The sequence below is a fragment of the Petromyzon marinus genome, chromosome 8, assembly GCF_048934315.1.
Source record: "Petromyzon marinus isolate PM22_M1 ecotype Great Lakes invasive population chromosome 8, UKy_Petmar_22M1.pri1.0, whole genome shotgun sequence".
Classification (NCBI taxonomy): domain Eukaryota; kingdom Metazoa; phylum Chordata; class Hyperoartia; order Petromyzontiformes; family Petromyzontidae; genus Petromyzon; species Petromyzon marinus.
In genome coordinates, this window is record NC_133674.1 from 16,826,797 (window position 1) to 16,842,630 (window position 15,834).

The 15,834-nt window shown below is 44.6% G+C and overlaps 2 protein-coding genes across 4 annotated transcripts in view; both read left to right on the top strand.

The window, feature by feature from the left end:
- Positions 1 to 11,740, top strand: part of LOC116940309 (uncharacterized) — a 39,539-nt gene extending 27,799 nt beyond the window's left edge. The window contains exon 10 of the mRNA XM_032949950.2: positions 485 to 11,740. Within this exon, the coding sequence (XP_032805841.2) occupies positions 485 to 1,039 (555 nt within the window). The 3' untranslated portion in view covers positions 1,040 to 11,740. The remainder of the gene's footprint in view (positions 1 to 484) is intronic.
- Positions 11,741 to 11,855: 115 nt separating this feature from the next.
- Positions 11,856 to 15,834, top strand: part of LOC116940310 (rho GTPase-activating protein 24-like) — a 92,008-nt gene continuing 88,029 nt past the window's right edge. Inside the window, exon 1 of one of the 3 annotated variants that reach the window (XM_032949955.2) lies at positions 11,856 to 12,015. The gene's annotated coding sequence lies outside the window, so the exon portion shown is untranslated. The other 2 variants (XM_076065708.1, XM_032949954.2) reach the window with 2 other exon arrangements.

The window sequence follows — 15,834 nt, forward strand, 5'->3', positions numbered from 1 at the left end:
ATCGCGGTAACATTGTTACACATATTCTTGGTTCTTTCGGTAAAGGCACGTTGAAGGGAAACAATAAAATCATAAAATATATATAAAACAATAAAATTCTCACGACGTTTTTTTATATATGCTTTATTATTTTATTGTTTCCCTTCAACGTGACTTTACCGAAAGAACCAAGAATATGAATCACTGCAGTCACGAAAGCTTTAAATCAAAATTGTTACACATGCCTAGTAAATAACACCACGTAACGACGTCTTGCAAACCCAGATCCTATTAACATTTTTACGCCACGTGCATCACACTTTATTATTTTAAAATGTTTGACTGGCTGGGGGGATGGCTAATAAGGTTCAGAGGATTTGCAGGTTGCTCGTATAAACCAAGACTTTCCATTAAAATCGATGTACAAACCCCCCCTCCGCCCCCCAAGAGAACCACATACACACATTCTCCGTTCTCGAGGACAGCGTTTCTGTTGTACCCTCAGCTGGTGCAGCCTGCCTGGACCAAGCACTGCCGCCTGTGCGATGCCTGCATGGAGGGCATGGACCACCACTGCCTCTTCCTGCTGGTGTGCGTCGCGCGACGCAACCACCGTGCCTTCGTGCTGCTGCTCGTCCTCGTCGCACTGTGCCAGTTCTGCTTCTCGGGCGCCGTCATCATGTACCTGGCCCGCGTCGTTCCGCCAACCCCTGGCGGCGGCGGCGGCGGCCACCTCGCCGTGCTGCGGCCCGACTACGGCCGCTGGGCCGCGGCGGCCACGTTGGCCATGACCCGCGACTCGTGGCCGGCGCTGCTGCTGCTGGTGAACGTCGGCTGCCTGCTGTGGGTGTGCTGCCTGTTGGCGATGCAGCTGTCGTACGTGGCGGCCGGGGTGACGACCGTGCTGGGCCACCCGGCGGGGGCCCGTCGCCACCACGGCGGGCTGCTCCGGGGTTTGGCCAACGTCCTTCGTTTCCTCGTGTGGGGTGAACACGCCGCTGCCGCCGGCGCCAACGGTGGCGTTGGGCTTAAAACTGCGCTGGTGGCAGAGCAGATCTGACTGAGCCTTTCTAATGATGTGCCTGTGGAGCCAGGTTGGAATTTCGTTGTCGAGGGCGCGTTTAGTGTCTTGTGTTTTTAGTATGCCTTGCCAATTTGGTTGTTTTTGTGTCGTTTGTGGGTTAAAGAAAGAATCTGCCACCCCTCACAATTGTAATTTGTCCCCCCCCCCCTCCATTCCAAGCATTCCCCGCGTTTCAATGCGTTGGCCTGCAATTTTGTGAAAGCTTTCGAGTGACATCCATTCCATTGCTCCCGCGGTCATTTCTCACGTTAACTGGCCCATCGCTTGACAGCGCAGCGTTCATTGCACTTCTGTTCAAGAAGAATGGTAAACTGGGTGAGAGTGAGGTTGGAAAGGCGGACTGTACCTCGAAGGTCAATGTGACACTGAGAAAAGAGCCTTATAGCGACCGGACCTTGAGATGCTTCCAAATTCGGGCAGTTGCTCCATCATCGCTCTGCCGCGCGCGTACCGGTCTCGTTAACGTTGCAGAACTATGCCACGTGCTGCTTTTTTATAAAGTGCGGCCATTCTTTGTTGTGACCGTTTTACCCGTGTGCTATTGGCACGAGCTAGATGTATAATTAATTCCGTTAGCTATAAAGTAGAAGTTTTTTTTGTTATATTTTGTTTAAATTTATCAGGAATAAGTACTTTTTTTATTTACGTGTTGTGTTTTGTTCAGATGAAAGTAATTGTACAGGAACTGGCTGCTTTGTGAATTACTCCACGTTATGTTAGAAAGTCGTTCTCATTGAGAGGTGGCCGGATAGCTCGTGGGAGCAGAGTGCCAAGCCAGCACCACTGAACTTCTGGGTTTGAATCCATGTTTCATTAGCCCCCCCCTTAAAACTGGAGTTTCGGATATCGAAAGGTTATGGCCCTTGACCCAGTCACCAATGACTGCACACACACACACAACACCCTCATTCAATCAACTTGTTCCCAATTAATTTAGAGACTCAATTCCAGCTCTGAGAATTACAAATCGTGGTTTGCCACACAGCAGAAATGTTTAGCACGGTGCCAGGGGAACATGGGGAGGACCCCGAGTGTGTGGGTAAAAATGGGTCAACGTAATTCTGGGGACGTCTCCTGCCCGCGGGCCGTTGTCTGCTGGGAGAGTTCCAAATAAACTGCTTCATTTCATGACGCTGCTACAGTTATTGAGACAAGCGGCAATATTCATGGCAGACATGAATCGATGGGAGAATCGGGGAGAAGCTCTGTGGTGTTGTGGTCTTAGGTTGTTCGTTGTTGTGTGGCTACGCTGTCTGAATAAAGAACGTAAATGGCGACATTTGATGGCACAAAAAACCCCCAGCATTGCCTGCTGGTGTTACTCATATGAAGAGCCTTGTGACGATTTTCACTGGAGAAGGCCTTCACAGACTTCCTTCTGCCAACGTATCGTCTCATTTCACTTCAATTCTCCACGCACTCCCTGCTGCGGCAACCAAGGCTTTCTATGCAATCAGTGGAGTTCCCTGCTCCCAGCCATTCGTGCTGCCGAACCCACGCTTCTCTACAAGTCTGTGCTCAAAACATTTATTTTTTGTTCGTCGCTTGCATTGACCGCCTCCACATAATCAATTTAGCACACTTACTGCACAGTGTCTTGAGGGTGCAGTTACATTTAGATGGCATTGTAGCCATATGTCTTTTCCAATATTTATATGTTACATTTAGTTAAGACAGGGCTTTGCAAACAGGTTAAACAATATATGTTCATTGGAGTGGTCACGCACATTTTCAAGTAGAGAATGTGTAAATTAAGTTGAATAAAATTGCATACATGCACATGGTTGCATGTTTTTTTAAGCATTTAAAAACAGACGTAAAATTAATAGCTTATATTCCTTCCAGGTCAAAATTTACGTGCAGCTCTAAAAAAAAGTGTACTTGTTGCTAGGAGTAGTTGCCGAGAGAGTGCAACAATATTTATCCGTCGGCGTCATTCCACCAAAATTTGTGCAAAGTGTTGCGAGCCTTAAATGAATTTTGAACGCCAACATCTGGCGCATGTTCGATGGTGTTCCTCCTGTCCCGGGAATAACCAAAATGTGTTGCCATGCACACGGAGAAAAACACATTACTGCGTAAGGAATCGGCACCACATCCAAGTGTGGTTTTACATTCGTTTCTTGCGACAACACGCATCGTTCAACTTTCACCCGCGAACAGATTACCGAGTATATAAGTACCCGTATATATATATAACTCACACAGCTTGTGTCATTGTAACACCATTGGGATCTTCAAAGAAATACAAATGATCCCTGTACGGAAATCTTCCCATTCACCTTTTTGTTCAGATGATAGTGACGCCGGAAGTGTTGCCAAATCAATCCGATTAGCTACGGTTATCCCCGAGTAATTCACCCAGAAGTGGCTTATTGGAAAGCCCTTAATGTATGCAGTCGTCCGCGAATGATCATGGATAAGCAGAGTAACCAAGAAGTGGCGACACATTTGACTTATTATTCGTAATTTATCCTCGGATAAGAGTCGCCCGGACGTGGCCTCGTGTAAGCGTAAAATTCGTGCTGTTATGTCGTGCACCTTTCACGGATAAGAGGAGTCGTCGTCGAGAAGTGGAAGCATCATACCATTATCTACATTGTTTTCGTGGATATTGAAGTTGACTTGGAAGCGGTGGAAAATTGCAACTTCCTGATACTCGCGTGGATAGGCATGAACTTTCTGGATAGCTGTGTAGGACAATAGGATCTGCCATCGGCAACTCTCACATTCATGCGGATTCTTTTTTTTTACTTTGCATTTAAAACATAATACCTCGTGTGCAAAAGCAATGCAGATGAATGGATGATGGGTTCCCCTGAGATTTGGATGTGTGGGTCACAACGCCACAAGCCCTGAAAACCACTGGGGTTATCTTCTTGGTTCTTTCGGTAAAGTCACGTAGAATGGAAATAAAATAATAAAAATAAAACATAATAAAATAAAATTCTCACGACGTTTCGGCCACAACACAAGTAGCCTTCTTCAGGTGAAGGAACAGAACTGTCGGGACGACAGCGCTTCAACGAACACTGCTAAGCTTGGCAGCGTCTTTTAAGCTGGGTGGGAGGAGCAGAGCGCCTTGACAAAGGAGTTTACATAGCAACAGAAGAATTTAGCATTGAAGTAGCTGTGTTAATGTGTTGGATTAACAGGGTGTTAAAGTCAGAAATTAGCATGTAACTGGGAGATTAGCATGATGTTAGTGTGAGGGATTAGCATGTAACTGGTCACGGAAGTAGCTTTGTTAAAGTCAGAGTTTACATATCAAGAGGCATTTAGTATATTGACGCTAAAGAACTGCAACTACCCAACTATTACACTAAGTATAAACTACATCAATATAATAAATGTACTCAATATATGCTTCAATAAGTTGAGCTATTAACATAAAGTAACTGGGTATACACTACACTATATAATGAATACCATATAGTAAACTGATAAAAAAACTAAAATATAAACTACATCAATGTTATCAATGAACTCAATATACCCTCCAATCAGCTGAGCTACTAACAAGTCGTTATACATTACAATTCTACGTCGAAAAAAGTGGCGGTTTCTTTTTTCTTTTCAACGTTAGCACCACGGAAAGCGACGAGCTTTGTTCAGACGGACAAGTCCATCTATGCTCGGAACGGAGGAGGGGGGAGAGAGAGAAACAGCCACGATGCGCTGCTCTGTCCTGTGTTGCATTACAACTATACTATAAACTAGACTACTATACATTACAATATTATACCTCCCAATCTTAACTACATTGTATAATATCGTATACACAGCCCAATGTAAGCTCTAACATGTATTATATTGATATGTCTCCAACTAAACTTTTTTCTACATTACACGGCTATACACCGTAATATACATTGCCATAGACAAACCCCACCCTTGAATTATACAATGCGTTACTATTCACTACCCTATACTTTAGACTATAAAATATTAGACTTGTAATATTACACTATGTATTATTCTACCAACACTACTGTATACCACACTGCTGTATATTCACAATACAATTACAATACTATATATTGCTTTATGAATTATGTTAAACATTACACTGTTATACTATTTATTATTATACAACATGCTATAAACCATACCATTGACCGTCGTATGAAAGGTATTAAGAGGCAGTGCCAGCGAATGGACTGCGGTCTGAAAGTCACCGTAAAATACAATCAATCAAGAACCGAAATGGTGTATAACATCTTTCCAATGGTTACTAAGCCAGAATCCAGCTTCTCGGTTGAAATTGTCTCTGTGTTTGTATATGTGGATGGCCTCATGAACAAATCTCTCATGGTAGCCGGATGGCTTGCAGGGAACATCCATCTTGGAGAAGTCAATGTCATGTGAGCCCACTGAATTATAACAGTGATCTGCCACGACTGAGGTGTTCGTCCTACCGTGTTTCAAGTCTGCTTTATGTTCATGGATGCGGTCCGAGATATGTCGTTTGGTTTCTCCAATGTAGCTGCTACCACAGAGGCAACTTAGTTTGTAGACGCCCGGGTACTGTATGTCTGGAACCACATCTTTTACAGACGGAACCAGATCACGGATTTTATGTACTGTGTTGAATCGGACCTGGATCTTGTGTTTATTCAGGATTTTGGAGATCTTTTTTGTGACCCCCGCAATGTAGGGTAAGGTGATGGTTTTGAATGGCTCCTCAAGAGGATCCTTCTTCAAGGTTTGAGTGATAGCTTTGCGGATTGTGTAGTCGGAGTAACCATTAGCCTTGAGAGCTTGGTGTACGTGCTTGAGTTCACTGGCAATGTGTTCCTGGTCGGAAATTCATTGGGCTCTATGGTATAGAGTCTTGATGAGGGAATTCTTCTGGGATGGATGGTGGTGGGAATCCGGTTTTAAGTAAGCATCCGTATGAGTAGCATTCCTGTAGACAGAGTGGCTCATTGAACCATCAGGTCTCCTTTTAATTAGGACATCCAAAAAGGGTAGCTTGCCATCTTTTTCTACTTCCATGGTAAATCTGATGGCTGGGTGTATGGAATTGATGTGGTCGAGGAATTGGTCTAGAGCAGGTCGGCCATGTGGCCAGATGACAAAAGTGTCATCCACGTACCTCTTCCATAAGGTCGGGCGTAGAGTGGCAGTCTGGATGGCGTCAGCCTCAAATTTTTCCATGAAAACGTTGGCTACAACAGGAGATAGGGGAGAGCCCATTGGTGTGCCCTCAGTTTGTTTGTAGAAAGTTCCATTCCAGGTGTTGGTTAAGCAGTGTCTCACCAGGGGGGTACATCAGTATGCAGTCCTTGATGAACCAAGTCTTCAATGATTGCGATGGTGTCAGGTACAGGAACTTTGGTGAATAAGGAAACCACATCAAAACTGAAAAGCAGGTCGTCTGGGGACAGGGAAATACCCTTGATTGTCGATACCAGGTGAGTAGAGTTTAGTACCGCAGAGGTGGTTTTTCCAGTGAAAAGCCGCAGGATTTCAGACAGAAAACGAGCCAGTTTGTAGGTGGGGGAGTTGATAGTAGAGACAATGGGACGAAGGGGTGTATCTTCTTTAGGTATCTCTGGAAGGCCATATAATCTTGGTGGCCTGGCCGCAGAAGGTTTCAACGAGAACTGTTTGGTTTGATCAATTAATGCTGTTGAATCAGAAATTATTTTGTTGGTTTTAATAACGAGGCTGTTGGTGGGGTCTCTTCTTAATTTTGTATAGCTGCCATCGTTGAGTAGTTCCTGAATTTTGTTGTTATATTCTATTTTGTCCATAATGACAGTGGCATTGCCCTTGTCGTCTGAGAGGATGACAATGTCATCCCTCATTTTTAATTGAGATAATTCAAAGTGCTCATCTTTGCTGATGTTGTTAGCTGGCATCTTAGCGTTTTTGAGGGTTGCAGCGATTTCAGATCTTGCTACGTCTGCAGCGAAGAAGTTACAGCAGCAGAGGTCAGTGTAAATGCAATTGGTATTACCTTAGAGTCATGGCATCTCTTTAGAAAGGTGAGAGACTCGATTAGCTGAGCCTTCTTATCCCGGAGTTTGTTGAAGGATCTCAAGGTGATGTGGAATCCCTCCCCGTAGAGGCAGCTAAATTTTGGTTTAAAGCTTTCGTGACTGCAGGGATTCATCTTCTTGGTTCTTTCGGTAAAGTCACGTAGAATGGAAATAAAAGAATAAAAATAAAACATAATAGAATAAAATTCTCACGACGTTTCGGCCACAACACAAGTAGCCTTCTTCAGCTGAAGGAACAGAACTGTTGGGACGACAGCGCTTCAATGAACACTGCTAACAAACTGAGGGCACCCCAATGGGCTCCCCCCTATCTCCGGTTGTAGCCAACGTGTTCATGGAGAAATTTGAGACTGACGCCATCCAGACTGCAACTCTACGCCCGACCTTATGGAAGAGGTACGTGGATGGCACTTTTGTCATCTGACCACATGGCCGGCCTGGTCTAGACCAATTCCTCGACCACATCAATTCCATACACGCGGCCATCAGATTTACCATGTGAGTAGAAAAAGATGGCAAGCTACCCTTTTTGGATGTCCTAATTAAAAAGAGACCTGATGGTTCAATGAGCCACTCTGTCTACAGGAAAGCTACCCATACGGATGCTTACTTAAAACCGGATTCCCACCACCATCCATCCCAGAAGAATTCCCTCATCAAGACTCTATACCATAGAGCCCAATGCATTTCCAACCAGGAACACATTGCCAGTGAACTCAAGCACGTACACCAAGCTGTCAAGGCGAATGGTTACTCCGACTACACAATCCGCAAAGCTATCACTCCAACCATGAAGGAGAATCCTCTTGAGGAGCCATTCAAAGCCATCACCTTGCCCTACATTGTGGGGGTCACAAAAGAGATCTCCAAAATCCTGAATAAACACAAGATCCAGGTCCGATTCAACACAGTACATAAAATCCGTGATCTGGTTCCGTCTGTAAAAGATGTGGTTCCAGACATACAGTACCTGGGCGTCTACAAACTAAGTTGTCTCTGTGGTAGCAGCTACATTGGAGAAACCAAACGACATATCTCGGACCGCATCCATGAACATAAAGCAGACTTAAAACACGGTAGGACGAACACCTCAGCCATGGCAGATCACTGTTATAATTCAGTGGGCTCACATGACATTGACTTCTCCAAGACGGAGGTTCTCTGCAAGCCATCCGGTTACCATGAGAGATTCGTTCATGAGGCCATCCACATATACAAACACAGAGACAATTTCAACTGAGAAGATGGATTCTGGCTTAGTAACCATTGGAAAGACGTTATAAACCATTTCGGTTCCTGATTGATTGTATTTTACGGTGACTTTCAGACCGCAGTCCATTCGCTGGCACTGCCTCTTAATACCTTTCACACGGTGGTCAATGGTATGGTTTATCGCATGTTGTATAATAAATAGTATAACAGTGTAATGTTTAACATAATTCATAAGTCAATATATAGTATCGTAATTGTATGGTGACTATACAGCAGTGTGGTATACAGTAGGGTTGGTAGAATAATACATAGTGTAATATTACAAGTCTAATATTTTATAGTCTAAAGTATAGGGTAGTGTATAGTAACGCATTGTATGATTCAAGGGTGGGGTTTGTCTATGGCAGTGTATATTACGGTGTATAGTCGTGTAATGTATAAAAAAGTTTAGTTGGAGACATATCAATATAATGCATAATGTTAGAGCTTACATTGGGCTGTGTATACGATATTATACAATGTAGTTTAGATTGGAAGGTATAACATTGTAATGTATAGTAGTCTAGTTTATAGCATAGTTGTAACGCAACACAGGACAGAGCAGCGCATCGTCGCTGTTTCTCCCCCATCCTCCGTTCCGAGCATAGATGGACTCGTCCGTCTGAACAAAGCTCGTCGCTTTCCGTGGTGCTAACGTTGAAAAGAAAAAAGAAACCGCCACTTTTTTCGACATAGAATTGTAATGTATAACGACTTATTGTTAGTAGCTCAGCTGATTGGAGAGTATATTGAGTTTATTTATAGCATTGATGTAAATTTTGATTTAAAGCTTTCGTGACTGCAGTAATTCATATTCTTAGTTTTTTCGGTAAAGTCACGTTGAAGAGAAACAACAAAATAACAAAATATATATAAAACAATAAAAAATTCTCATGACGTTTCGACCATAACTCAAACGGTCATCATCAGGTGTGTCGGTTTGCATAAATTTATTTTGAAAACGGCATGTTTATTTATTTATATATATAAAAATAACGTTTGCGTCACGCGCAACGATGGCAGTTTGCCAGGACTAGTCCATCTATTTTTTGAAAAGAGGAGGGGGGAGACGAAATTTGTTTTTATGTATGCTGTCTGAAAGGCACTGTAAGCGTGAACATTGATGTAGTTTATATTTTAGCTTTTTTATCAGTTTACTATATGGCTTCTTGTATGATAGTTGATATGTAAACTCTGACTTCTGTTGATATGTAAACTCTGACTTTAACATAGCTACTTCCGTGACCAGTTACATGCTAATCCCTCACACTAACATCATGCTAATCTCCCAGTTACATGCTAATTTCTGACTTTAACACCCTGTTAATCCAACACATTAACACAGCTACTTCAATGCTAAATTCTTCTGTTGCTATGTAAACTCCTTTGTCAAGGCGCTCTGCTCCTCCCTCCCAGCTTAAAAGACGCTGCCAAGCTTAGCAGTGTTTGTTGAAGCGCTGTCGTCCCGACAGTTCTGTTCCTTCACCTGAAGAAGGCTACTTGTGTTGTGGCCGAAACGTCGTGAGAATTTTATCTTAATATGTTTTATTTTTATCATTTAATTTCCATTCTACGTGACTTTACCGAAAGAACCAAGAAGATGAATCCCTGCAGTCACGAAAGCTTTAAATCGAAAAAGAAATGACTGGGTTTGTTTTCTCCCTCGCCAATGTTGTTTGTGTGCAACGTTCACATGTTACGCGGCCTACGTCGTTATTTTCAGGAAACGCGTGAATACGGTAAATATGTCCAAGCCTACGGTACAGCGTTTGAACAAGGGCAAGTTTGTTGAAAAACAGAAATGCATCCACGCGGTCGATGCAATGACTCGCTGGGTGTAGCAGATGTTGTAAACGCTCGCCCAGCTTTGTCGATGTAAATGCCTGCATTTATGCGAGGGGTCACTTACATAAGCAAATGTCAGTGCTCGCGCCACGAATTTAATTCCACCGGACTGTAATGTAACATGCCATTCGCTAAACACCCCACTATTGGATTTCAACATGCATTTTTCTGCTGGCTGTTGGAAGAAAGGTATTTCAGTCTGGAAGTACTCGGCATTTGGATGCATTTCAAATTGAATAAAATGTGGCGTTCCCTTGTAACGCTTTGTTTTAGGTGAACTGAAACGTCCCGTTATCGGTAGTCATGACTTTCCTTCTTGGCTCATCCGAAAGTAAATTGCTAAATTTTGGTGGAGACTGAAGGCGGCTTAAAAGTTGCTGGTTCGGAAGCCAATGATGACACATGTTTATCATGGACGATCATCGGTCTTCTGTAGGACATTGCTTGCTTTGTTGATACTCAGATGATACTTTTCAGTCTGAAACCAAAAAAAATCCATACGCAATTTTACACGATGTACGTGTAAATTTGTTTACCACTGACTTTGAGATTTCCACATAGACTTTTTTTTTAATATATACTCTGGTACAGTGCGTGAGCGCACTGAACCCGCCTAACTGAATTCGATTTCCCGCCCGTGGTTTAACATTCGTGGCGAGTGACATTCGCACCGATCCCGCCTCCTACCCCTTCACCAGCCATCGCTGACCGGCGTGGTGAAAGAATGAAAGTATGCACGGTCACATAACCCCCCCCCGCCCCCCCATGACTTACGCGGCACTGGAAGGGCTTTCATCCAGCAGTGGATTAACAAAGGGGCTTTACGAGTTTATATTTTTTCCCATCCGAGAGTGATAGCTGGAAAACTGGACAAATATCAAGCACGTGTCCTCGTTACATGACCTGCCAGTAAAGTTCACCACTGAGCAAGTGGAAGGTGCATTTGCTACACATCGGCGGGTTAAATTTCCTTTCGGAAAATGTTCCATTCCTGTACAACTTCTCCAAATTTCCCAGCCAATATCGAACCATCACGAGATGAGAAATCGATTATTTTAAGATATATTTTTTTACATTTGCAATTTGTTTAAGTGTGTACTGTAAGCAGTAGCCACGATAGGGCACCGCGGTGGCGAGATTTGAATTCCCTCGCCTGGTATACAGGAAATCGTGGGTTCGATCCCGATCACTGACGCCTGCTGTATATTTGGAATTTGCGTGTCTCCCTCCCTCTCCGTGGTCGCGTGGATTTTACTCCAGGCCCTCCGGTTTTTCCTCCCACATTTAGAAACGTGCGTTTAGAGTATTTGCCTGCTATACATTTCCACACAATAAGCCACTTCCTTGAACTATCATTTGTGGCCAGGTCGCTTCTGAAAACGAGCTATATTGCTCAGTGAGCCTTACCGGGTAAATTTTGTTTAAAATTTAGTTTAGTTTTTCAACGGGTACGTTTCTTCACGAGCAACCTAAGCTTTACGAAAAAAATGTGTACACCAGAAAATGTTCGACATTACGGCCACAACGTGTTCAGACTTCGTTTTGGATGAATAATAAACAGACCTCTTTTTTTCTTCTCTCCCTCTTTCTCTCTTGGAAAGGAAGTGGCATCACAAGTCAATCTGTGTTTGCGATGAGGAACTGGTTTTAGGTCTGGACACGTGATATAATTTTTTTGGGCTAAGGGGGGGGGGGCGGGAAGGGGGTAAAAACCCCACTGCCACTATACATTTACTTCATGTGCTTGACTCAAGAGTAACATTCTACGCCAGGGCATTTCGTTGCCATCCGATTGCAAGGTAACGTTTTCAACATTTTAAGTCAACAAGCTGAGGGACCCTGAGAAAGGTACGTTTCTCTTGGAATGTAAAGAATGTGTTTTTATTTTACTAATATATCTTGACACAAAATACAGTAAATACAAGTCGCCGAGCAGTTCTTTAACCTTGCAATTGTGTGACACGTAGGAAACGCCTGTGGGTTTATCTAATTTTAACTCGTGATTTATTTTTTTCGCACATTCAAATCGTGGCGTGGTTTTTCATGAATGTATTTTCACCATTCTGTTAAGTTGCGGCACGTGGACTCTCAACACCGCCCACCACTTTGGCGGATTGTGAGACCAAGTGAAAAATGTCGAGGAGGGGTGGTGGTGGCGGCGGGGGGGGAGCCGATAGATGTCAGTTCTCGCCGAGTATAGCCTCTCTCCCTCCCTCCCTCCTCCAAGTGCAACTTCAACTGCCACGGCCACAGAGCAACTGCCAGCGAAGGCTCACCTAAAACTCTGGCGAACGAGCAGCGGGGAGCCGCGGAACGGTTGGCCCGGCACCCTCCGCTCGTTCGGCCGTCAGCAGCCCTGCCCGTGAAAGTGTCTCAAGGCTACCGGGGACGGTTGTCGTTCGAGTGCACCTCGCGTACGACGGATTTTGTTTGTTTTTGGCTGCGTTTGGCCACGCCGCTTTGGCCAACTTGCCCGGTCGTTACCGTTCTAATTCGAGCCGCCGCCGCCGCCACCACACACACACACGTTCTTGGCTCGGGTCGTTCGTGCGTTTTGTTTTACTTCGGGACAAAGTTGGGCTGGCAGGGCTGTTTCACAAGTGACTCATTTTCTATAGGCGTTCGCTCGATCGCCTGCTCCTCTTCCCACGCTCTTCCATTCCCCGTGCTCTCATTCCAACTCGGCTCCATCTGCCTTCAGTGAACTTAATTACCGCGGCTAGCTCACTCGCTCGCTTACCCCCCCACCACCACCAAGTGCTTGCTGCACGCAGCTGGAGCCACGCTCGCTTTGACTGAAAGCGGAGATCGAGCTGCATAGGAAGTGCGGGTTCGTGGTGGTTGGGGGAGTGGTGGTCGTGGAGATAGAGAGGCAAGTTTTGCTGTGCCGTTGTTCGTTCGCTCGCTCGCTCGCCAATCCCCATGCTACTACTACAATCGAGGTTGAGAGCGCTCCAGGAATGCTCCCAGCTGCGCCCGTAAATCGTCTCGCTCGCGTCGCCGGCACTGGGACGCAAGGAAGGCGTTCAGGGTACGAGGTGGGTGGACACGGCAGCGCGCAAAGGACATCGTGCCGACTGTCATTTGCCGGTGGAAACTACCTGCATACTTGGGTTGTTGTGAATAATGAACAACCACGTGCATGTGGCTCCAGAGTGTATATTGCTGTGTTCCTGTTGCATTTTTTTAGGGCGTACAAATGTTTCAAATAGTGGGCGCCATGAACGCAGTGCTTTTGAAAGATAAGTGGAGCACAGGGTAACAACGTAAAAAAAAAACGAGAGTTGTATTCATTTAATGCGGATTCATAAAGAGCTGAGGGTGTGGAATGTAATGATGGTTTGCGTATTTTAAAGATCCGTATTGATGGTGATGCATATTTATGGCGATGTGTAATGGCATAATGCTGACTTGGGCTCCCACCTGGCTGAATGACAGCGAATTGACAAAAAGGCAGTACCTTTAGAGTAGCCGGTGGTATTAATATGAGCCTGTCCTCTGAACTTGTTGGATGGCCCACACCATGGCAGGTGAAGTTAAATTACTATTCTGGTTTTAGTACGTTATGACCATTGCAATAAAAACGTAGCCGCATTAGATGCACACTGATGTGTGCAAGCTCTGCCAGCGGACACTTGTGATGGACGAACAGAAGAGTCCCCTCGTTACAGGCAGTTACAACTACGTTGCCATATGGTGGATGAAACACTAATTCAGATGTTGGCCCAAACCCAAAATGCAAACGCTCAAAAAAATGTGTCCAGTTTCCAAATAAATAAATAAATGCTCTCCTTGCGCTCAAAGTAGGGTGGTAATACATATTTCACTTCGTGTACAATTTTAAGTAATCGTTCAGCAGTCTTTGGGGAACTCGGGCTGAAAATTACATCCGTCATCTGCTGTGAGAAAAGAAGAACCGTACAACTTTAGCTTACTCTTCAACATTTGGTCGTATGCTAGCGTCAGGGAGGATAGTCGGGTACAATATTTATAGACCGACTGTTCTTCGCTTGTTCACGGGACGTGCTTTGGCGTGTAATTACGGCTGAAAATAAGCGGGCCCATTTGAAGCCTCTCGGTTTGCCCTGTGCGTCAAGCCGCGAGCGGACTTGTCCTCTATCTCATGGTGCATCTGCAGGGCGTTTACCGTTGGCAGCCGAGTATAAGTATGTGGGCTTCAAGGTTGAACGTCGTGTGCCACGGTTTATCTGGGGCAGCTCTCAGAAGATAGATTACCCCGCAAGTGAAATGCCAAACGAAAGTTGCTCTCCAGTATGAACGGGCTGCGTGACAAAGTCGCGCGTTATTCGTTGAGCATTCGACATCTCTTCTTTGGTTCTTTCGGTAAAGTCACGTAGAATGAGGATAAAATAATAAATTGATAAAATAAAATAACACAATAAAATTCTCACGACGTTTCGGCCACAACACAAGCGGCCTTCATCAGGTGAAGGGACGAGACTGTCTGAAGGACAGCGCTGGAGCGAGGCGCTCCAGACAGTCTCGTTCCTTCACCTGATGAAGGCCGCTTGTGTTGTGGCCGAAACGTCGTGAGAATTTTATTGTGTTATTTTATTTTATCAATTTATTATTTTATTCTCATTCTACGTGACTTTACCGAAAGAACCAAAGAATATGAATCCTTGCAGTCACGAAAGCTTTAAATCGAAATTCATTCGACATCTGCTTGCACACTCTGCGGTGTTGAACGTTTAACAAAAATTATAGTGGTCATTGTGTTCATCACGATGGTATTACTGTAATGCAGTATTAATGATATTACGCTTAAGCAAGAAAGCCTCATTGAGTTGAATTATTTTTCAAGAAGGTCCTGCCAAATTTTTTTTTTTTGCAGTAGAGGGCGATAATTGCTACGTGCATTCCCATTTGAGCAATTTACGGGTAATATTTCAGATTCGGAAAAATTTGGACCATGACGCCAACAAACGACGGCCCACTCTTGCATGTGACGCCCCCAAGCTCTGTAACGTCCACTGTGAAGCAGACGGCGCGTAGTATTTTCACGGTACGTACATCTGCGGTAATAACCAGGGCGGCCTCTGCATTTCGAACTGTGATCCTGTGGAGCAAGTGCCATGCCAGCGCCCATTGAAGTATATGTTTATGGGTTCATAAATGTCTTCATAAAAAAGACAGTTTATACAAATAGCGTAAGTTTATAGGGTGGAACAGAGCCGCGGTGGTTAACATTATTGGGTCCATGAGCCCAGCGGCCTGAGTTTACTTTTTGGCCACAGCTGACATCTGTGGCGAGCAACATCTGAACCGATCCCTCCCCCACTCCCCATTCATCAAACTGCACTGAGCAGCGTGGTGAAACATTTTTTGTTATATACTATTTTAATTTCACCAGGTAAGGACCACTGAGCTATGTAGCTCTTTTTCAGAAGCGACCTGGCCACAAATAATAGCTCAACGAAGTGGCTTATCGTGTTGAAATGTATAGCAGGCAAATACTCTAAACGCACGTTTCTAAATGTGGAGGGAAAAACCAGAGGGCCTGGAGCAAAATCCACGCGACCACGGGGAGAGAGAGACATGCAAGCTCCAAATATACAGTAGGCGTCAACGGTCGGGATCGAACCCACGACCTCCTGCATATCAGGAGAGGGAGTTAACATCTCGCCACTGTGACACCCCACGGCC